This window comes from Struthio camelus, chromosome 9 (assembly GCF_040807025.1).
Source record: "Struthio camelus isolate bStrCam1 chromosome 9, bStrCam1.hap1, whole genome shotgun sequence".
NCBI classification, from domain to species: Eukaryota; Metazoa; Chordata; class Aves; order Struthioniformes; family Struthionidae; genus Struthio; species Struthio camelus.
Window position 1 is genome coordinate 32057268 of NC_090950.1, and position 22290 is coordinate 32079557.

General features: G+C 44.4%; 1 protein-coding gene across 12 annotated transcripts in view; it reads left to right on the forward strand.

Annotated features, from left to right (window-relative positions):
• VEPH1 (ventricular zone expressed PH domain containing 1) overlaps positions 1-22290 on the forward strand; it is a 103669-nt gene that overhangs the window by 62557 nt on the left and 18822 nt on the right. For 10 of the 12 annotated variants that reach the window (XM_009668493.2, XM_068954109.1, XM_068954108.1 and 7 more), the window contains 3 exons: positions 8355-8494; positions 14118-14252; positions 21202-21319. In XM_009668493.2, coding sequence (XP_009666788.2) covers positions 8355-8494; positions 14118-14252; positions 21202-21319 — 393 coding nt within the window. Of the gene's footprint in view, positions 1-8354; positions 8495-14117; positions 14253-21201; positions 21320-21673; positions 22022-22290 lie in introns of those variants that run through there. The other 2 variants (XM_068954113.1, XM_009668495.2) reach the window with 1 other exon arrangement.

Here is a 22290-nt window from a genome sequence, read left to right on the forward strand (position 1 = left end):
CAGACCCCATTATGGTCATATCTTCTCCAGTAACATTTATGTGAATTTACTGGAGGTGAAATCTATTAGTCTCAGTTGTGGCATGCAAAATAAGCTGTCAGATTGCAAAGCTGGTCATGTTCAAAATCAAAACAAACAATAAATGTCATTTCTTGAAGTGGATTGCTTCAAAATTACCCTTTTTTCCTTTAAACATATCTATAGTTGGCATACTCATCTTTAATCAAAACTGAAGAGACGAGGCAAAGGAAGCTGAAATGGTTTAAAACTGAAATTTGAAAGTTGTATCCATTTCTTATTATCTGCTTGCATGTTTATGGGTCATTTTGATTCTATCTGGGAAAACTTATGAGCATACTTTTACTCCTATTAGGACATTTTATTGAAGAGTAAATGATTACCTATGTAAACCAAATAATGCATGGATTATTTCCTGAACCACTGACTACGTACCTACTGTTTACCCCAGCAAATTCAGCTGGGGTCAACAACAAGCAATAATTCTACTTATGTATTCTTGTGTTTACGGTTTGTTCTCTTTCCCAAGCACAACCACTTAATAGTTAATTTCAAAATTCCGACATATATTCCCTTGTTCTTGTAGAAAAAGAAGTTGGTGCTTATTCTTTCGGTAGAAGTTTGAAACTTCTCCACAGATGTATTGAGAAATGCTTCTTGACTGGATTGGCGGTTGTGTTTTCTTGGGAACTTGATCTGGGCTATTAAGTAGTTTGTATCTATCTATCTGTATATGTATGTAAAATTATGCTTTGCATTGGCTTCCACGCTTTCTTTATGTTCTGAAATCCTTTCCTTGTGCTGCTCTGAATCTTGTTCTAACCTAAGCTGAAGCCAAGGTGGGGAAGGAGGAGAACTCATCCTTGAGGCCTCTTTAAGGAGGAGATATGTCCAAGCCTTGCAGTGGCTGCTGTCGCTGGTGGAGGGGTGCAGGGTGACAGGGGCAGCGGGAAGGAGCCCGAGTGATACGGTGGCCACGGGGAGGCTGAGATGAGGAGCCCCGCGGGTGAAAGGATGCACGGAGCTCTAGCGTGTCTCATTTTGAGTTTGCTCCTATGTGCTCCAATGTAGGTATAATTCATATTAATGGGGTCAAACCAGCAATTGCTCTGTCTGTTCAGTTTACTGCCCCAGATATTTGACAGCAGTAGGTATTTCTTTGCTGCTAATGAGCTGAAGCAAAACTATGACCTTTCCTTCTTTGCTGAGTTGATTTGGGTTCTGAGTCAGCGCTTACCCTGAGTGAAACCCTCATTAACATATACAGGCTTCTCACCTAATAAAACTGCTTTGCACTGGAGCTCGCTGGCCTGTCCTTGGGTACAGCAGTGCTGGTAGCATTCGAACTAGCAGCCGTCCCACCTTGCAGTGTGGACACAGCCTGAGCAACGCGAGTGCTGAGAAACTGGGCTGCGCCTTCCCGCTGTTTCTCAGCTGTTACCAAAATGAGCAGCACAAAGATGCACAAAACGTCCCATAATTCTCTCTGAGAAAGTCAGAGCATGGTACAGCAGCACTCACACCCATGAGAACCTCGTTTTTCATGCAGCATGGATGTGGTGGTGACTTGCAGTCAGACCAAGGCACTGTGTGCGTTTACATGTGACAGCTTATCCCAAGTTAACGCTACAGTGAAGACGTACCTGGTATTACATCGTTTTGTCCTTTCCTCCTAGTGTAATGTCTTTTGACATATTGACAAGTACAAGGAATTTTCTTGGCCCAAGTAAAACAAACGTATTCATCATCCAGCTCTGTGAGCTAGCAGTCTTAAAGTAGTCATAAGACGAGTCTGTCTCTGTTTTTTTATTGGATTTTTTTCCCCACAATTAAAGCTTCTGCAAGTCCAGTTAGTATAGAAGTGCTATTAGAGTCACAAATATAATGGTTGAGGTGGTGTTTCTATAATCCTAATTGAGGTCAGGTGGGACAGGTTAATAAATGAACTAGAAGCTGGCATAAACACACTGCTTCAAATTTGCTTTCTACTTTTAGAAGCGACAATAGTTTTTAAAGTACAGTACTGCTTCTAGAGTCTGTAAATGTGTAGCTTAAATGTGACCACTGTAATAGGCTTAATGTCCTCAGAGAAATGAGCTAATTTTTTCCTTCCTTTCTCCCTTACATACTTGTGACCAATTATTTTAAAGAGTTGCAGATCCATCTTTGCTGTAATTTGGACTTCATTGCTTTAAATCACATCAAAAGAATCTTAAGTCAACATTGAATTACTGGCATTTGCCAAGATTTGCTATGTGCTGGGGAAACTGTTACAGAGCTATTAAGTTTTGTTGACAGGAATCTCATATGTGTTGTATCTCACCGTTATCCTGAAAGTTTCTTCAGGGCTAAATTCATCTTTCCTTACCAGGCAAAGTCGGAGTGAATGGTTACATGTTTCCACATGGGGAATTACATAGCGATTCGGGAAACGAAGTTGTCTCCACCGCTGTAGGCTGAGGCTGGTTTCTTTTCCCTTTCTCCAGGGATTCTTTCCCGGTTCAGATACTGAAATAAAGATTGAGCGTGGCGAAGTAGGACCTGTATGAAGGGTGGATTTATTGGCTGTGCTTCTAGCCTTCACCTGTCCTGGACTCATTACTCTTACAGGTTACCCACCGCAGCACCAGCAGGGACTCCTGTGCTGCCAGGTCTACGGAGCGCACGTTATCCAGCCGTGCAGTCCTTGGATGCCCCCTCCTTATTTTTATCAACTTCTTTGTATAATATTAAAGCATTTTTCTCAATTATGCATACATTTGCCTGCAATGGGAATTTAAGGTTTGTTCACTGTCTTACTCAAGCCTGGAAGTGATTTATTTTCACTCTTTCTAGCAGTTTGTTGACTCCCCTTTCCTAGCTAAACCCCCGAACTCGCTCCCTGTTAGGTCAGGCTCCCCGTTGTAAGTTGCTATGCATTCCCAAGCACAAATGTTGTGACTTGATTCGCCTAGAAATGACTATCTTAAAGTTTCACAGGTGTGAATAGGTCTTGTTGTGTTGTGTTAGCTCTGCCTTAGCTCGCCTGAAATCAGCTGGGATCGCGCAGGGTTCGTAGTGCTTTATATGACTTTGCAACGAGGGACTGGAAAAAGTATGCAACACAGCTTACTTAAAGTTGAGCTGTTTTCATGTACGTGTGTTTTAGGAAAGCAAAAAATATATCTTCTTAGGCTGCCTTGGCTCATATGGAGTACTTAATTACATGTCGTTTATAAATAATGCATTGATTTGAAAAGCACATTTTTCATTCTATGTCAAAACGCATGTGAGCACAAGTGTGAGCACAGTTGTGTTATACTCCCTGCTTTGCACCTAAATGAGCCTTCCGCTCCTCTGTTTCTCACTTATACTCATGGTAAAACAAAAAAGACTTACTGTGAGGGACATTTTGGGGCTTAAGTTCTTTGGGATCATTGAATAAGGTATTATAAAAGGACAATAGTGTACTAGTACCAGCAAAATGTCTAGTGACTGTTACAGCTCTGTGCTGCAGTGAGATAGAGTGCACCGCACAGTCTCCAAGTTGAAACTGCTACATGAGAAGGAGAATTGCCAAAGTACTGGCATTTTGGTTTGCACTTGGATATAACAGTGCTAGATATGGATCGCAGTCATCTTGATCTTTGTCACGAAGAGTTGATTATTTAAATCTCACTTTCCACTAACTTGGGGATAGCAGAGATTAGCTGTTGCATGTTGACACTGGTAATTCATTGCAAACTATTTAAATACATACATAGTAAATTTTGTGTAATTACCAGACGTTGCCACATTCAGCATACCCAATGTAGCAGAAATAGAGTAGCTACAAGTAATTGCTCCTTTTATACTGAAGGTTTGAAGATTACCTGAGATAAGCAGGAGGCTTTCTTTCTGTTAGTCTGGACAAATGAAGGCTCCTTTTTTCCAGGGGCTAACTTTTTGTGCAGCCAGCATAGACCCCAATGCTTGAGCTAACCTTTATTTTGGCATGTGTTACCACGATTAGCATTTCTCTCAAAGTCATTGAGAATGTCTTGCTGAGCCATTTCTTGTATTTGTGTATTCCCTCCATACATCTTTTCCAACATTTTGTTTTGTAGCGCTTAAGAATCTCCTTCACAGTCATATTAAACACAATCCCAGCGAGCGTTCAGCAATTGTTCCTTAATTGCTGACCGGAGCTGGCGTCCTGCAGTTGTGCTGCCCTCTGCTAATAGGCATAATGACTCCTGGGTGCGAGTACGCAGGGATGCTTTAATCAGATTGATTGGCCTTGATGCGATTGACAGAAATGTAGCTCCGGACTTTGCTGCCTTGCGCAGTTGTTTAATGGACTCTAGTGTTTGCCTGCAGCCTTTAAATGCCTCCCAGGTTTCTTGCCAATTTATGTATTTGTAACTAAAGAAAGAACTGCTGTATTCGCAGCAGAGGAAGGTGTCGATTCCCAGCTCCTTTTAGCGGTGGCAATAAGCGGTTTATGACCACTTTTAGCGAAGAGTGATTTCCCATAGTGAAGCATCAAACTTTTCACACGCATGGACTAAGGCCAAACCTCCATTCCTATTTGAGTGTGTTGAAATTAAGGGGGTTTTTCTTCTGTTTGTTTTTTTTTTTTTGCTTTTTTTAGCATCTGTGATGCTTAAACCAGGAGTCTTTAGTTTGGACCATGCTTTTGGAAGAACATTCTGTGAACAGCCTCCTTGGAGACATCACTTAGTTTTTGTGCTTTAATATGTCCCAGGACTTAGGATCTCTCTAACTGCTTCAGCTTCTCAGAATCTTTTTAAATACTGAACACGAGCACTGTCAGGTTGCTGATTTGCATAGTTAGATTGAACTCAAATTTACTCATAGTTCCTGTTCCAAAAATAGTGGATTTTATGCTTTATCTTTTTCCTCCTGGAGTGGGATGGGAAGGGCATGCTGCTTATGGGTGTGATATTTGTGATCTGCATCTAAGTTGGTTGTCTTTCCAGAATTATTGTCTCAGTTGAGCAGAATTTAGCAGAACTCTTCTTTCCGTGTGCTCTGTGGAGCCAAGAGTAATGGCCCCGATTCAGTTCCTCTTTTCATCTCTGTCTCACAGCAAAGGAGACTTCTTCAAAGTTGTCCTCAGGTAAATGCGCTCTCTTGGGACAGATATGCGCATGTTTTCTTGTTTGCTTGCCCATACATGAGGAGGGTCAGGGCTGGTCTAGCTAACTGGTGTCTCTCTGCAGGGTGGTGAACTGTGATGGTATTTTGTCATCCTGTTCTGTTCAATATCATTTTGATTTAGTTCGTGTACTCCTTCTCTAGGAGGAAAGTTCACCACTTTGTTTCACCCTCTGACTTCTAGTGCCTGTGGCTTTTTTTTTTTCCCTCCCTTTCAGTATCACTCTTTCTGGGCCCATCTTGGCTTACGCACCTGCCTATGATAAAAGATTAATGAACACCCCAGTGGTTTTCAGATAATCCAAGCTTCATCTGCTGCAGTGCTGTTGATTATACCTTGTAAGCGTTCCTCTGAGAAAGAAGTGCTGTTGTCATCCATTTATCTACAGCCTGTCTAATCCATTTTCGTTCTTGCATTCACTTCCAAATGTTATGCATTGCCTTGGCTTGTGTTTTTTCCCACAGCATGTGCTGTGCCTCTGCTGTTTTTTGTGGACTCCGATTTTAATCTTCCTGTGCTTTTTTATTCTCAGATCTTTTCTATGTTATTTTGGAATCTCAATGAAGTCTACAGTGTCAGCTTGTTAGTGGGTGACGGCTTTTATTTATTTATTTATTTATTTATTGGGGGGAGGGGGAATTCAAATAGCTTTGTCAAAGGATACTAAAGTGGCTTCCAGTAGCCAGCTTCTGAAGTTCCGTGTCCCAGATCCTACCAGCAATCTGGCCACTTACCCAGAGATTAAGTGGGTTTCCGCATCCCAAGCTTCAAGTTGTCTGCATGTTGAGGGACAACCTGATCCCTTGGTGCTTTTGCTCAAGGGAACCATCCTTCTGTACCTCTGGTGAAGACATTTCTCCTATGCTGTGTTTTTATGTGAAAAACTGAATTTATTACATTTCTCTCCTATGCTTTCACATCTTGATTAGATGAAAACTGTTAGAAGCAAGTATTTCAAGACTGCCTGCTCTTGGAAATAAAGGCTGCCTCCTGATAGTCTTCCTTTTTGCTGACTGTCATTGTCAGTAGATCCAGAAGGATGCGATATTTAAACCATCTCCCGTTAGTCACATTTTCAAAAAGTTACAACTCCTTTTTCCGGTTAGAATGTTTTCTTGCAGCATTTTATTCCTATAGCTTCACTGCATTGTGACTCATCAGGACGGCACGAGATTCTGAGTAAAGTGCCTGTTTCCAGCTGGCCCATGCCAGCATCCTTGAATGCGTAATTCATTTTGTCGATACCGCATAGAGAGACCTGATTGAAAGGCTCCGCAAGAGAATATGCATGCGCTTTGTTTGCCTTGAAAATGCTTTTGCACGGCCGCTGCAGGTGTTGGCAGGACAGGGCCTCAGGAGAGGCTGGGAACAGCAGGTCTGCATATGGATCTGTCAAGTGGGCTCATCAGCCCACGCAGGAGGACTGCTTTTCTGTCTGTCTGCTGTTTCAGCCTTTAGCCAGGAAATAAGGGTGGCAGCAGCCAGCGGTTTTTCCCCTTCCCTTTGGAGTTCAGCCGTCCAGCTGCGTGAAGAGAGCGTAGCTATGCCCTGTACTTTCCATCAGGTCCTTGGTTGAGGATCTGTCTCTTGTTCTCCAAGCCTTTTGACATTGGAGAGCTGCTTGTTCCTGTTCCAAGGGGTTATAAAATGATACTGCTGTTCCAAGCTAATAGAAAGTCTGATTGGGTTATGCCTGATATGCTGTTATCATTAGGAGTAGTTAACCAAGACGAAAACCTAGACTTCAAAGGCAAAAACAGAAGCATACATCTCAGAGGGCTTTATTTCCAGTTAGGTGCAGCACAGTAAGTTCAGAACGGGCAACGTGATGCTATGTAGCATACGAGCGTCTGTACTGAGCATGTGATCCCGGAGGACACTTTCCGACTGCATGTAACCCCTGTGGGGTTTATATCTGTAGATGGCGCGATCCCTGATGGCAGAAGCAGACGGTATTTGAGAGAGCAGTGAGAATTAGAAACATCCGCTGTGTATAGTGCACTGGGGCTGGGACTACGAATCAAACTGCCCTTTTGGAGAAAACCTCTCTGTTCAGTGGATGATACTTAATCGTAGCTGTGAATGTACGTAGTCCAAATCCCCCAGCATCTCGGTGCGTTTTTGGTCCTCTCTCTGTTAGAATCCCAAGCCTTTTCCACGCGGGTTTTGCCGCAAAGCCCGCGGCCGCGTTAGCAGGAGCGGCTCTGCCAGCGGCTGCCCTCGCGTTTCCTTTCCGGTTTGAGCATCTTCCCCTGAAGACAGCCGGGAGCAGCGGTCCTTGCGTGTTGTGCCTCAGTTACCAAGCGGCTGCAAAACGCCCCAGCGCCCTGGTTTCGGAAGCGGTATGTGAGAGCGAAGCGTTGCTAGCAGCCCCGCAGCGGGGCGTGCGGAGCCTGGAGCCCTGAGGAGCAGCGCTGCAGCGAGGGCGCCTGCGCGGGCGGACAGCCGGGGCGGCCGCCGTGCCGGGCAGCACCGTGTAAGACGGCCGGTACGGCAGCCGTGTGACGTGCACGGTAACATTGCAAATCCGTGCGTGCCTCTTTCGGCTCGCGGGGAATCCGTTGCGGAGCGAGGGAAATAACGCTGCTTTTGGCGACGGCTTGAGGGTTGGTTTCCGGTTAGGAAGCGGACGCTGCCTTCCTTAGCAGGGTTCGATTTCTACAGGAACCGGCTTTTATCCGAGTAAAGACTCAGCAAGAATTTCATAAATGCGGGGCGACGTAAGGCTGTTTCCCAGTGTGGGGTGTTCTTCCCAACAAACTCTTTAAATGAGAAAAAGCGATGAATGGTTTTGACACATCCGTCTGGTTTAATAAGTGAAGCAACTCATACAGACCTCACGAGGACTTCTTAAAACACGAAGACGACAAATGCTAAGGGCCTGATTGTGCACTTGCCCCTTCTGTACTTGGGTGTAGACTGCCGCGTAAGATTTAAAGCGGTAGAGAATAAAATTTCTCTAGTACTGTCCCGTGGCTTGTATTTAAGGGCGCAGACTTCGGCTGAACGGGGCCGAAGTGAACCCAGAATGTTTTATATATGCTTGATAAATGGGAGAACGATTAGACTATTGCAAATGCACCGGTAGTGGAAATATATCTGCAAGCACCGCATGTTTACACATACGCTGATAATGGACAGTTAGATTTACTTCTTTTATGTAGTTGATTTTAATATTATGTATATTTATTTCTAGATACTGTTAGAAGTTGTGTAGCAAAGTTGTTCTTCAGCTGTCCCCTGAAGGGCCATTACTGCCTATACAGTAAATCCAGTTTTACCCTCATCAGCCGACAGCCTCCGCTATGGATCCATATCATGTTTCTCTTTCAGCAGGTGTGTGCAATACAAACTAGTGGCACCTCTATATAGTTAACTTTATACTTGGGGGAAAAAAAAATGTTTTAATGGTTAATCTGTTTAAATATGCTTATAGTCCACAGCGCTGTTAATGTGAGTTTATGTGACCCTTGTGATTTCTCAGAAAGTAGGCAGGTTTATTATTAAACTCACCACTGAGGGTACGTTATAGCAGGTTGATGTGACTTTGCAGTTTTTCAGGATTTCTGTTAAATTTCACAACTTCACAGTGTCTGCAGAGAGTACAAAGTCTGAAGGAAGGAAAAAAAAAAAAACGTGGAGCCAAACCTTACTGTCCCTATTCAGGCAAAACTTCCGGTAAGTCCAAGGTGCAGTCCTGCTCCCTGACAAATGAACAGAAAAATTACAGTCGGTTTGTATGGGAGCAGAACTGATTCCGTAGATTTTAGGGGGAGCTGAAAGTTTCTGCCCCCACTGGGATTTTTTTTTTTTCCTGTAGAAGTTTTGACTGAGCAGGATTTTCCAATTGGATCAGTGGTGTTCCCTACCAGTTCTGAGGATGTTTTGTTACATTTAATGTTGTTTCCAATAAAAGGCCATTAACTGGATATACGTGGAAATTCTTAATAGATAGATTACAAAGAGTGTTTAATTGTAAGAGAAAACCCTACATTCACAGTTCCAGATGAAACACGAAGTTTTTTGGTTTAAAACAGTAAGGTTCAGTTTCTCAACCTACATACAGCTAGTCATGGCAGGTCCTCCCATCCTATTGCAACCTTAGAAATACAGAGAATCTACCTGAAATTTAAAGCATGTCTGATGAGTTACGCTGTGAATTTAGCAGGTCAAATCACACTTTCTAGAAACAGATCCAAAACGTTCTAAAATTTCTAATGAGAAAAGCGAAGCACGTTGATTGCATTTTCAAGTCACGTAAACCTAACCCGCATGAGGACATAGTTCTCCTAACAAGCTAAGCCCTGCTCCTAGGCTCCCGTCCGGCCTCAGCGCCGCCAGCAGCTGGGGCTGAAGCCGAGGACGTGTCTTGGAGACCACCACAGGGGACGGTAAGCAGGGACCGAGGCCAGAGGAGGAAAGCAGGCAGAGCTCTCGGGGGTAGGAACGGATTCTGCGTTTAGGCTATCAGGCTTTGTATGTGATTTTTGTTTTTTTAGCCCTTTCGAAGGGAGACCAAAAACTTGTCCGGTTTTCCAGCAGCTGGTCTCACAGCAGATAATAGCTCTCCCCATAAGCTCGCTTCTATTCTCAGTGTAGAAACGCTACTGCAGTAGCGCTGCTATAGATGTCTGAACACCACTCACGAGCCTGGCCCAGCACGGCGTTCAAGCGAGCACCTCTCGTGAAACATTGAGCTTAGGTCTGTTGAGGCCAGCTAGGGTGTTTGAGCGTTTAAGGAGAAGCGGTGCTCGCAGCAGGTGCTGCGGCTTCGGCGGCACCTCTCCGGGGCGGGTTTGTGATCTGCCCTGGTCGAGCTGGCGGTACGTAGCGGGTGAGATGCGATGGCTGTTAAGGGACTGGTGTTTCCTGGTAGACGGGGGAAGATGATGGTCAGGAGATGAGTGGTTGCGACAGGGGAGGACCTTGAGAGAACAGAGAAAACGAAGCAGAAGAGGAGCAGAAGGAGAAACTGCAGTGAGAAGACACGACGAAAGGGGAAAATAGAGGAGGTAAATGCCTGAAAACCTCAAGAGGGAGGCTGAATGTGAACGAAGACCAGATAGAATAAGTGAATTATCTTACGAATATACATTTCCCATTTTGTTTCTGATGAGAGTGCGGGAAACAGATGTTGAAAAATACGGACAGAAGTATTAAAATGCACCTAAATGAAAAAGGAGAAGCAGAAGTGGAGGCGAGTTAACGTTCTTTGTTCGGGGCTCTGCGGTCTCCGCTGGCTGGTGCTGTGCGTGAACAGAGTGACCTCCGCTCTGCTTGTGGTTTATGTTTTGAATCAGTTGCACTGACAATTTAATCGCTGATTCCACCTTTAATCCCCCATGCCTAGCCTTTTCCTGATACATTTTTCATAAAAAAAAAAAAAAACAAAAAAAAACCACCTCTCCCTTTAACCCCTTCCCAGATTACCGCGAATTTGGCCCTGTCTGTCCCTTTTTTTTTATGGGGACTGTTAAGCTTCACCTATTTCGCAGCTCGCAGGGGAAGTATTACTTTTCTTGCCCGTTGCTCCGCGCGCTGCTGCTCCTCTGCCCCGCTCTCGCGCGCCCGGCCGCGGGGCTGGAGGCGCCGCCGGTCCCCCCGCTTTCCCGTGTTTTTCTCCCCCCTGCGCTGGCTGATTGCCTTTGTCCGGTTACAGCTGGGAGCCGGCAGCCGTCGCTTTGGGCACGCCACGGTCTCACCGGCTTGCCCGCTGATGCTGCTGGCTGTCTCCTCCGTCCTCCCCTCTTTTTTTTCGGTTGTAGACCCTTGTGAGGGGGCTGCTGCGCGCGGCAGGACGGGTTTGCAGTGGTCTGGGCAGCACGCTAGCCGCCCGCAGGGGCCCGTCCTTCCCTCCGTGCTGGAGGAGATGTCAGCGCCCGGAAGGCGATACCGCTCCTGAACGTCCGGCTCCGGGCGACTGCTTCGTTCCCACGCTCGCCGCTGCCCCGGCAGAAGCTGCTCAGCCTCCCCGGCACGTCCTGGGCAGGACTGGTGGTCCCCGAGCCCCCGGCTAGAGACTTGTCGGTCCCCGGCGAGGAGTCTTGTCTGGGGAGCCTTAGCCCTGGCCTCCAGGTGTCCGGTGCCCACCTAGGTCCATCACCTGGTCTTCACCGCTGGGTGCCCGGGAGCCTCTCCTCCTGCCCCTTAGCCGTCGTTTTACACGCTTTGTCTCCTTTCTGAGCTCCTGGCTGAGGGCTGGCTCTGGTCAGCGTGTTCATCCATCGCTTTTGAAGCGCTCCGACCGCAGCAGGGCTGCTGCACGTCTGGAACCTGACTCGGCGGCCAGGCTGCCCGCAGCAAGATCGGCCTCAGTGGGACGGGCTCAACGCGACGCCGTTCCGTTTTGTGTCTTTGCGAACGCGTTGTGAATGCAGCGCTTTATGTGCTCTTTTATGGCGAAGTTATGGTTCCGCTTGTGTCGCACTGAGCGGTCAAACCTGCTAGGCATCGGTGTGATGTTTAATGTACGATAATTTATGCTTTTCCTTTGTTTGAAATCCCAAAGCTTTTACGTACTGGAAATATAACTACGATTAAATTAAAGACAGTGCGCTAAATTCAGCCCTGGGATAATGTTATTTAAGTCTCTGAAATTGCACAAGAGATAAATTTGACATAAAATATATTTATAGTGTGTTAATAGTAAGTTAAATGAAAGGCCAGTGATAAAAACGTAGCTTTCAGCAGATTTGTCATAGATTCACAGTCAAAAGAATAATATATGATTTCTAAGAATTTCCATAGGAGTTACCATATTTTTATTTATCTTTTTTGCCAGTCACTCTGTGTTGTCTCTGACATAGCTTTTGCTTTTCTAGGATGCAGGAAGAGAGAGTTTTTCTCTCACGTCTCCAGAGCAGATCCTTAATTTCATGACCCTGCTGTCTATTTAATTTTAAAAATACTAGTGAGTAGTTATATCGTGTTTCGAAATCCTTGGGTGGAAGTTGTGAAACTGCAAATTATTACTGCGTTTTCAGCAGAGTAGCTTTTGGCCAGTAGGAAGAGAAGAGTGTTTCCGTTAAGATCTACTCTGTGGATCTGAGAAATTTCCTTACAGTGAAATGATTATTTAACAAAAGGCACAGCGGTAGTGTAAGGGATGATCTTAGAGTATTCTGCAGATCGGATATGTGATTTCACAGATTTGTTCATTGAAATCGTCCTCTACTGCCGCTTGATTTATGGTTTAATTTCTCCTGTCGGGTGCGAAAGCGCTATGCCGGTAAGGCAGCTCCATCTCATAACCATTGCCTGACATCTCCTTTTATACTACCTTGCTTATAGTTGTTCATAAATTTGCCAAACGCTAACTAATTGGGTTGCAATTTTCTCGTGCCAGGTGGTTGCCTCAAGCTGACTGTTTTTCTAATTTTAATTTGGACAAAACGATCCAGCTGTTTCTGACAGCCTAGCTGGAAAAAATGCATGGCCTTGGCCATATTCACAACTCCTGGTGACCGTTTCTCTCAATATGCCTAGTGTCTACGTGCTTCGCAGCAGGAGCAAGGAATTTTTTAGGACAGTGTTGTTTATGAAAGGATTGTGCCATCCCTGCGTAATCCTGCCAGATTTACTTACAAGCCTTCAGGGTTTGCATGCGCTTAGCAGAAACTGCCCGGGTCCCTCCAGGCTGCCGGGCAGAGCCGCCGTCGGCTTGGGGCCCGCCGGCGAGAGAGCAGCGCAGGGTTCGATCAGCGGAGCACGCGCACCTGAAAACCCTGGCAAAGACCCCAGGAGCCTTTCTCCTTTCCATAACAATCAGCAAATTTCTGTAAAATCCGATGGAATCGTGTGTATCCCGTCCCCTTCCAGTGCTGGCCCAGGCCAGGCACGACGCCGTGCCGCAGCCATCGAGTTACGTCGTTGGCCCAGAGGGCTTCTGCCCTCGGTAATCTTGGGTTTGAGCCTTACCAGTGAAGTGTGTCGGCGACAGCTTGCTACCAGAGGATGGAATCTGCAGCGTTAGTTTCCTTTTTGGGAAGGGAACAAGGAACGCGAATCCCCAAAACCTACGTTAAACGGACGTTTTTCATATTGTGAAATAAGGTAGTTGAAATCTGGAAAATCCGATGTGCTTGTGCACTCTTAACTTCTCTCCTGCATGCAAATGCAATTTTTTAATTACAAGATCACGTACAAGAAGTTTAATGGAGGCAGAAAGGCTAAGCTCGCACAACTGCAGCAGTGTTCTTTTGACAGCGACTTTCTGTGAGCCGTTTATATATTATTATATTACAATATTTAACCCAACCGTGTTGAAATGTTAGAAGAATTTAAGGCAGCATAGGTCACTTTAAGACGATAGCCCCCAATCTAACACAGACTTCACCTTGTGCTATTTTGCCTTGTTTTGTGAACGTTCAGGAGATGAAACTTCTTGCATCCTAGCAGTAAAATCTGCACTGAACATGTTCTGTGGAGTTTTTTCTCTTCCATTTTGTCCGAGTGTCTGCCCAGTGCAGTCAGAGCATAATCCAGCAATAATTAGTCAGGCTCAAGTAAGACTTGCAAACGTGCAATGGTTCTAATCATCTCTTTGCATTAACTGATTCATGACATCTCCCTATCATTTGCAAAAAAGAAGTATATCACTGTGATGTACATTGAGCTTATAGAAGCCAGCGCTACTAATGTTTTGTTAAACTAGCATTTAAATACAAACATGACGTGCAAGTTGCTACACATAGTAGTAGCTGATATATGATCTTCAGTGAGCCAAGGATCCCAGAGACATGTAATGTTCTATAAAAAAAAATCTCCCCCTAAGAGCAAATGAAATATTTGGGGATTTATCTGATTGTAGGCATATGGATCTATTGTAACTCCTAAGAGAGAAATGAATTAATTCCTTGTTATTTTGCATGGCTGTCCCATCATGAAGTAAGAACAAGATGCTGTTTATTAAGGACCAAGTAAAAGATGCTTGAAATGCTCTTTTCAATATTTTCTTCAGAGCTTGTTTGCAGAACCCTTGTCTATAGAGAGCAATCCTGTGCAAGTCCTTAAGGCCCTGTGGGAGAAGACACAGCTCAAGGGGACACACAGTTTTGAAAATGCCATGATCCAGTCTACGTTTCCACACCAAAAGGTAAGCATTTTTTTCTCTGGAAAAAGAATAGCAGAAGAATTTTGCACTGACTTTTAGAGAAGCTCTACAAAGATCTTTGCAATAGCTATAACAAATCTTTGCTGTGCTTATAGTGAAAAACAAAACTTTCCCTTTCCCTGCCCTTCTCCCCTTTCTTTTCTTTTTCCTCATTGTTGCTTTTCTTTTACCTCATTTCTTCTCGTCTCTCACACAGTACATCTAAAACTGTGCAAGGTATAAAATCCTTAGAAACGAGGAATTAGCAGTGAGCCAGCAGTGTGCCCTTGTGGCCAAGAAGGCCAACAGTCTCCTGGGCTGCATTAGGCAGAGTGTTGCCAGCAGGTGGAGGGAGGTGATCCTGCCCCTCTGCTCAGCCCTGCGGAGGCCTCACCTGGAGCACTCTGTCCAGTTCTGGGCTCCCCAGTACGAGGGAGACATGGAGCTCCTGGAGTGAGTCCAGCGAAGGGCTCCTAAGATGATGAGGGGACTGGAGCATCTCTCCTATGAGGAAAGGCTGCGAGAGCTGGGTCTGGTCAGCCTGGAGAGGAGCGGGCTGAGGGGAGATCTGCTCAATGCATACAAGTCTCTGAAGGGAGGGTGTCAAGAGGATGGGGCCAGCCTCTTCTCACTGGTGCCCAGCAACAGGATGGGAGGCAACGGGCACAAACTGAAACACGGGCAGTTCCGTCTGAGCATGAGGAAAGGCTTCTTCACTGTGAGGGTGACTGAGCACTGGCACAGGTTGCCCAGAGTGGCGGTGGAGTCTCCTTCCCTGGAGATATTCAAAAGTCATCTGGACGCGATCCTGGGCAATGTGCTCTGGAGGACCCTGCTTGAGCAGGGGGGGTTGGACTAGATGATCTCCAGAGGTCCCTTCCAACCTCAATCATTCTGTGATTAGGTCCAATCCTGTTGCCTGTAATGGCATTGGCATTTTTACGCTGACTTAAACTAAAGAGAATTAAATCAACATCTCCTCCTTGCTCCTATCTAGTAGCTTACTTGAGAATAAAGAAGTAAATACACGAACTATTCTTCTAGTGTAACATTTCCACATAAATGATAATTATATTGGTCAAAAGGCGGTAAATAGGAGTTAGCCTGTGCAGATTCGAACTAGAAGAGAGTTGATCTGTGAGCACAGGTAGGATTAGAAAAGGGTCTGTCAAAGCAGTAAAAGGATTTTCAACATCTCTGCAAAGCAGCGGCCCATAGGATGGAAATGCTGCAGCATGTGTTCAGAAGGGAGATTTCGTTGTGCTTTCAGGACTGTGGTTAAATCTGTTTGCCTTAGCTCTGAGTTCTTCCAAGCATTTACGCTTATTAACACGCCAGGTCCCCTTCTACTGGATGGCCATATGGCGATTCATGGGGTTGTGCATGTGACCTCTTTTTTGTGTGAAGTACTTAGCTTGGGGGGGGGGGGGGGGATTGAAAAATGTTCACCAACCATTATGTTTTCAAGCTCTGCAGCAGGTCCATGGTGTTACTTTGTACTGTGCTTTGAAAGGTCTCCAGGCTTGTTCTTTAATCCCTCCTACACGCCTCATGGGAATTGTTCCTGAAGTGATGAAAACTAGTGATGGTACATATGGATTTTTTCCTACTCACATGAACAGTTTCAAACTCTAGATTCAAATTAGCTGCCGTTATGGACTGTTTGGCAGCCACTTGGAAAGTCACCTAGTTAAACACAGAGTTGGATTTTATGGGAACAATCGTTTGCACGTGCACCATTAGTTACCCCCATCAGTTTAAAAGATTACTCGTTCAAAGCTCTTTACTGTCTCAAGGATTTTAGGGAATGCTATTTCAAAGCTATTAATCAGGCTTCTTGGAAGAGAACACTGTAGGTTTGTAAAACAAATATCTATTTATTCCTGAACATCTCCATCCAACTAAATTGGATGAGATGAATTGTCAAACATGATTTTAAAATATTTTCTCTCAGAATATTTTAAGCATAAAAAATGGCTGACTGAATAAGATTAATTTACTAAGGTTATGGCTGATTTAAAAATAGGGGTTTTGTTACAAACACCTTCTGAAACTCAGAGATAGTTCTGCATTGAACTGGGAACTCCCGCGGTGGCTTGCAAGGGGAGTAGGGGATCCCCAAATCTGAGACCCAGCTTATGGGCCAGTTTTAGTTAGACACATCGGAGCTTGCACTAAGTATTTTAGCTGCTTTTGAAATCCTAGCCTGAGTCATCTGAAGGCATTAGAACTGCCTTTCTGTTTGATAGTGGCTTAACTTGAGACCGTGCCAAAAGCTGCTAGTCGAAAGTCAGAGCTGGTTGAGTGTAAAAGAGTTTGGGGTGAATAAAGAGCTTAGAAAAGAACATATTTTCATGGGCAGAATTAGATGTAGTGCATCATACATATAAATTCTACAAAACATGTCCAACACCCTGGAAATGTGATTATTCTCTAGTGTCTTGGTTGCATAATCCTACTACTGTTTAGATACTAGCATTTGGCCTATTTTGGGAAGTTTCATCATTTCTCGACAGCAACAGTATCTTTGCGTTCCCAAAATAGTTGAGCTGGAAAATAAGGTACTGGTCTTTACTGATTTAATGAAATAAGTAGTGAATTGAACTTTGGAAACTCTGGGAGTTGTAGATTGCATAACGTCCTTCAGAGGCTAAAGACAATCAAGTCAATGTAATACATCTGAAATGTTTAAAGACTTTAAAATTCGGGGCTGGTCTCTGCAGCATGCTGCTGAGTATGTGTTCTCTGTTTTGGTTTTGCTTACTAGTGGAGAACCTGAATTTGCTTTCAGTAAAACTTCCACTGAGTTTACTCGGAAAAGTCCCACTGAGTTTCCTGGGAGCAAAACCTGGGTGTACTGTAAGGAAGATTCCTTTTAACTGGTACGTTCCCAAAAATACTAGCTAGAGGAGCCTTCGGCAGTAGATTCCAAATATGACCTAATAGCGATTTTGTTTGACAGAATAAGCAGTACTCTGATTTTTTAATTTCAGTAAGTTCTTTCTGTTATTCATGGAACTTAAAATACTACAAATGATTTGACAAAATTATTGTCATTGCTAATATTATTCCCCTTCCTCTAGTGCAGAAAGCAAAATTATGGATTTTTGGATTTCAATAAACGTAGTACTTATCTTTTCATATAAAACTTTTTGAAATGTGTTGATGTAAATCGGTATCAAAGTCCTGTATTATGTTCAGATTTTATGAGTCATGTTCCAGTAACATCTAAATGGCTTTATCAGACTCAAGGAACTTCTGTGCTCTATAAGCACACGGGGGAAAGTAGGGTACAATCCTACTGAGGTCAATAGGAACCACAGTGCCAATACTGTAACAACTGTTCTGCAATTGCTCAATATTTTGCCCTGTGACATTGTGGCTAATCCAGAATGAATTAATTTGCACAATTTTTTTTTTTTATTTGGTAAACCATTTTGCAAACCTGGAGAAACCTGCAGAAAAATCATAACATCAGTGAGTTATTCCAGGATAAATTCTGCGAAATAGTTTCAGATTTACATCATTGTAACAGATCTTTGAATTTGGCCTGATATGTGGGTGCAAGGAATTTGCAACGAATACCTAGCTTATAGAAAGAATGTCATGTATCACTGTTCAGTATGTTCAAGCCACAAAAAATATTTATACTACACTGCTTAAAATGTGCCAGAAGTAAAGTATTTCCAGATGTACGTCCTCACAGATTTCCGTTCAGTTGCTTCATAGTTCTTTATCAAAGTACACACAGGCCACGTTATAACAACTAAACTGGTTTTGAGCTCATTGCAGAATTCTTTGTGTTGACTCATGCTGTGTCAGAAGAGAGACATGGTGACTACTTTGTGAGCCTCATGTGATCCTTAAGATAGTCTTTTGTTGAGTAGCCTTGCAAGAGAATGATTAACATTCTTAAGCCGTTGTTAGTTCTGTTCTCTCGTTCCCTTTGTCTGCTGTCTCAGTTTATGCAGCAGAAAGAGATGCCACATTTTCACAGTGGAGTCGCTGAAATTTTCAAGATGATGTAGCATAAGGACGAGATAAATCTCTCCTCCTCAGTTAGGCTTTTACCATGCAGTCCCCCTCCTAAAGGAAGTGTCTTATTTCAGATTATTTGCTCTATTACAGAGTGGAAAGGGAAGTGTGAGAAAGATTACTGCATTGGTCTTTTAATATTTGCCTTTCTTCTGATCTGCTGGTCACACCACTGACTCACTACAGCAGCTCCACTCAGAGCAATGCCATCATCATTTTGTCCATCCATTGTGTCCTCCCAGAACCCCAAACCAAGGAAGATCAGAGCTGGGGCGCATAAGGGCAGAGCATGTTCCTAGACATGCTTTGTTGCCCCTTTGCATACTCAGAGGGTCGTCTTGCACTGGATCAAGAACCTGAAGTGGGCAGGAAACTTTGAGAAGCTGGCTGAATGCAGTCTGACTCTTCTGTTCTCTCAGGTCCTCTTGCCTGAGGAGTTACCAGCCCTGAATCTCACAGGAGCATGCATGGCATATCTGAAGGTAGACTCTGTCTGAGATCTGCTGCTGGCAGAGCAGCAGAATTAGTGGGAATGGAGGTTGCACAGCTCTCGAGTCGCTGAGCGCAACACTCAGCTAAATTCCATGAATGTGTAAAATTCCTCTTTGTAGGAAAACATGAACTTCAGCAATGTATGAAGAGCAGTTTAAGAGCACAGTAGTAAAGTTTTACTGGCTGTTTCCAGGAAGCCAGTGTTTGAGTGCTGTGGGGCAGAGCAGGCTGGCAGCAGACTATGCAAACACACTGTGCCTGATGTACACACTTCTAGGGAAGGAGGGTCGGCCTCAGAGAAACACTAAAGCATGAATGCAACCTTGACGCCAGGGAACAAGGCACACAATGTATAAGGAATTGCGCAACTAAATGTTACGCCACATGCAGCAGTAGGATATGATTCCTCAAATATAGAGGATAGCAGGGAGGCTGGACCCCAGAGGAGAACCTGAAGAACACCAAGGGCTCCTTCTGCCTCCCGAGCGTGCAGCCCTCTGCACCCTGCCCTGGAGCAAAACCAGGCTGGAAAACAGCTGGACTTGGAAAGGCCCTCTTGGTTTGACAGATCTTATATGAGATGTTCTCCCTGGAGGTTTATTTAAAAGATCAGTGTTCAGGGCTTAGTGCGTTCGCAGAGCTTAGAACTGAGGCAGTTTAAGGTGTCGTCAAATTTTTCTTGCCTTCTCTCAGCAACTGCTGCCAGCTGCAGGCTGAACTCAGCAGGATGGGCCATGGGGATGCTCTTCGGGCACTTAAGTGGGGAACCAAGCTCTGAAGTGATGTTGCCATAGGCAGGGCCTGGAGCGAGGTAGCTGCTGCAGCAGGGCCAGTCATCTCCACTCTCCGCGGGAGTGGAGAGATGAGCTGTGGCAAGGTGTTACTGCCTGGAGAGCACTCTCCTGCAAGCCAAGTGAAGGTGCATCTGAGACTTGTAGGGTGTAAGCATCTGTCGGTGTTGCCCACTGGTCCGGCCAGCTCCAGCTAGCCAGGTTCACCTGGGGGCACCTGAACCCGAAGCCAGAGTAACGGAGCCTGTGACCAAAGGAGTGGGGCATGGCCAAACACTGCTGTACCACCACTCTCCAGTAAGGCTAATACGGAAACGTCTCTGGTTAAAACTTCATGTTCTCCTGGGCGACAGCTGAGTGGCAGAGAGGGGAATGAGGTCATCTGAGGCCATTTTGGTTCTCAGGAAAATAGCTGCTTGCTGACCATGTCGCAGTTCGAAAGAGTTTGGGGAAGAGAGCAGCAGTGCCACTGGGTCTCCCATCTGAGCTATGGGCTTTTTCTCCCTCTTATTCTGAAAATGTTTTGAAATAAATACACATGGGAAAGGCCTGAATCAGACAACTCTGTCCTTTGTACAGCCTTGTTCAGTGGGTTGAACTAATGTCCCTGGCAAGAGAAGGTGTTTTTTCCATTTACTGTATGAACTGTGTAAATTCATGTTTTCTTTGGGCTGCCGCATGCAGTATTGCAAGATCTATGAAGACCCCACGCAAATAAATAGGAGTGTTTTCTGAGCGGTCTTGGCAATTTCCTTTGTGTTTGTAGTGAGTCTAACACTAGTGTTTGCTCAAGTGTGAGATCACAATCATTTTTAAAATGAAATAACTGGATTTAAGTTACACTGAATTATACAGTGTTACTAATTGTGCAAAAGAGAGTATTCTCCAGCTTTTCCAGTACTTGAAGCTGCAAGTGTAGTTTCTGTAGGCTTCTTAGATCAAGTCAGACATTAAGTTTACTTTTAAGATGCATAATTCATACTTCCCTGACTGTTCTCACTGGGAGAATAAGAACATCACATTCATGCGGATATGTTTTGTCTGAGATAAATTCATCCTATCATTACTGCGCTTCTGGAAACAAGCATTCATATTAGTATATTCTCACAGGAGGTTTGGGTTTCGAAACTCTGTTCTTAAAAAGAGAAGGGAAAAAAAAAAAAAAAAGCGGGCCCCAGCCACTGCCAAGCTGTTAACTCTTGTTCTATCCACTTAGAAGGGAAGAAGTCCCCAGCGGCTTAGACTATTAGTAGAGACCACTAAATTGTGGGTCGTTGGAAAACCCTAAGAGAGGACCAGAGGTAATCAAGGAGATTCAGCCGGAGGGAAATATGCTGGACAGGACTGCTAAGAGCACAGCTGGCAGGAATGTTAAAGAGGCAAAAAAAAAACCAACCCAAACCAGGCCTCTTCCTCCTAAAGACTTGTTATATTAGCTGCTGCTGATGATAAAAAGAGAGATGTGTCCTGCTTAATACATTTGCCCAGGCAGGTTCTTTGTCCACATGAAAAATATGAAAGATGGCACTTGTTAGATCCTGATGCGCTGCCCTTTGTGGTTGCGTTTTATGAGCTGTTAACTGTGCAGCAGTTCACATGGTGAATGGCTTTGGTTTTTTTCCTTATTGGCCTAGGATCTGGACCATGTACAGATGCACCTGGAAGAAGTGAGGTTCTTTGATTTATTCGGCTACAGCGAGGAAGCAGGAACTTGGCAATGTTTTATGTGCAATAATCCTGAAAAGGCAACAGGTAAGTGATCTGCATTCATTACTGATATGCAGTGAGCAGGGGAGATTTATTTCTGGCAGGCGAGCTCCTAGGATGGATGATGCAGCGTAGCTCGCGGAGATAACACTCTGTGTTTGCACTCTGTGCAGTGGTCTCAGAGGAGAAAGCTTATAGAGAAGAGAAAGCAAACTTTCAAGCATGAAGTAGACAGCGTCTATTTTAATTGGAATTCTCTGGTGAACTCCTCTCATCTCAGTATCTCTGGTGAGATTCAGAGTCAAAAGCAAACCTTATTTGGTGTATGCTTGGAGGGGTGCAACCCAAAGTTAGTGTGGACTCATAAATCTGCATGACTAAATCTCTAATAACCCTTAGGGAGTGGGAGTGATCTACACCCATCTTGCAATGTCCAGATAGAGGAGCACATCCGTGTACAGGAGATATGTCTGCTGGACGACGTCCCAGCATCCATCCGTTGGAGACTACAGCAGTTGCCGCATGTCAAGGGAAATTGGCACAGATGTTGCACCCAATCCATATTCTCTTTGTCTGACAAGGCATCCCTGGGTGTAGTGGCAAGGGTTTTTCTCACAATTATTTGCTTTAATATAACTGAATCCATAGTATGTATCTTCTTAGGAACAAGCTAATACTGTGTAACAACCATAATACTTTAAATATACTGGAAAACACACTGAATGAAAAATAAATTTTTGCCCAGGTAGAAGATTCTGGTGATCTTTTTTTGAAGCTTTCTGATACCTATGTTTTTTAGATCAATGCACTGAAATTTGGAGGAATGGCCTTTTGCTTAGATGTTTTTGCCACTCTCTGAAAGCCTGCACAGATCTGGCCAAAAATATTGAATATTTTGGATAAGATTTTGAATAATGGACTTTTTCAGGTATTTATGTTATCAGCTAACATCTCTTTGTATTTCATCAGCGCTGAATTTAGTAAGTCTTGTAAGTGTGTCACAACTGCTGCAGACC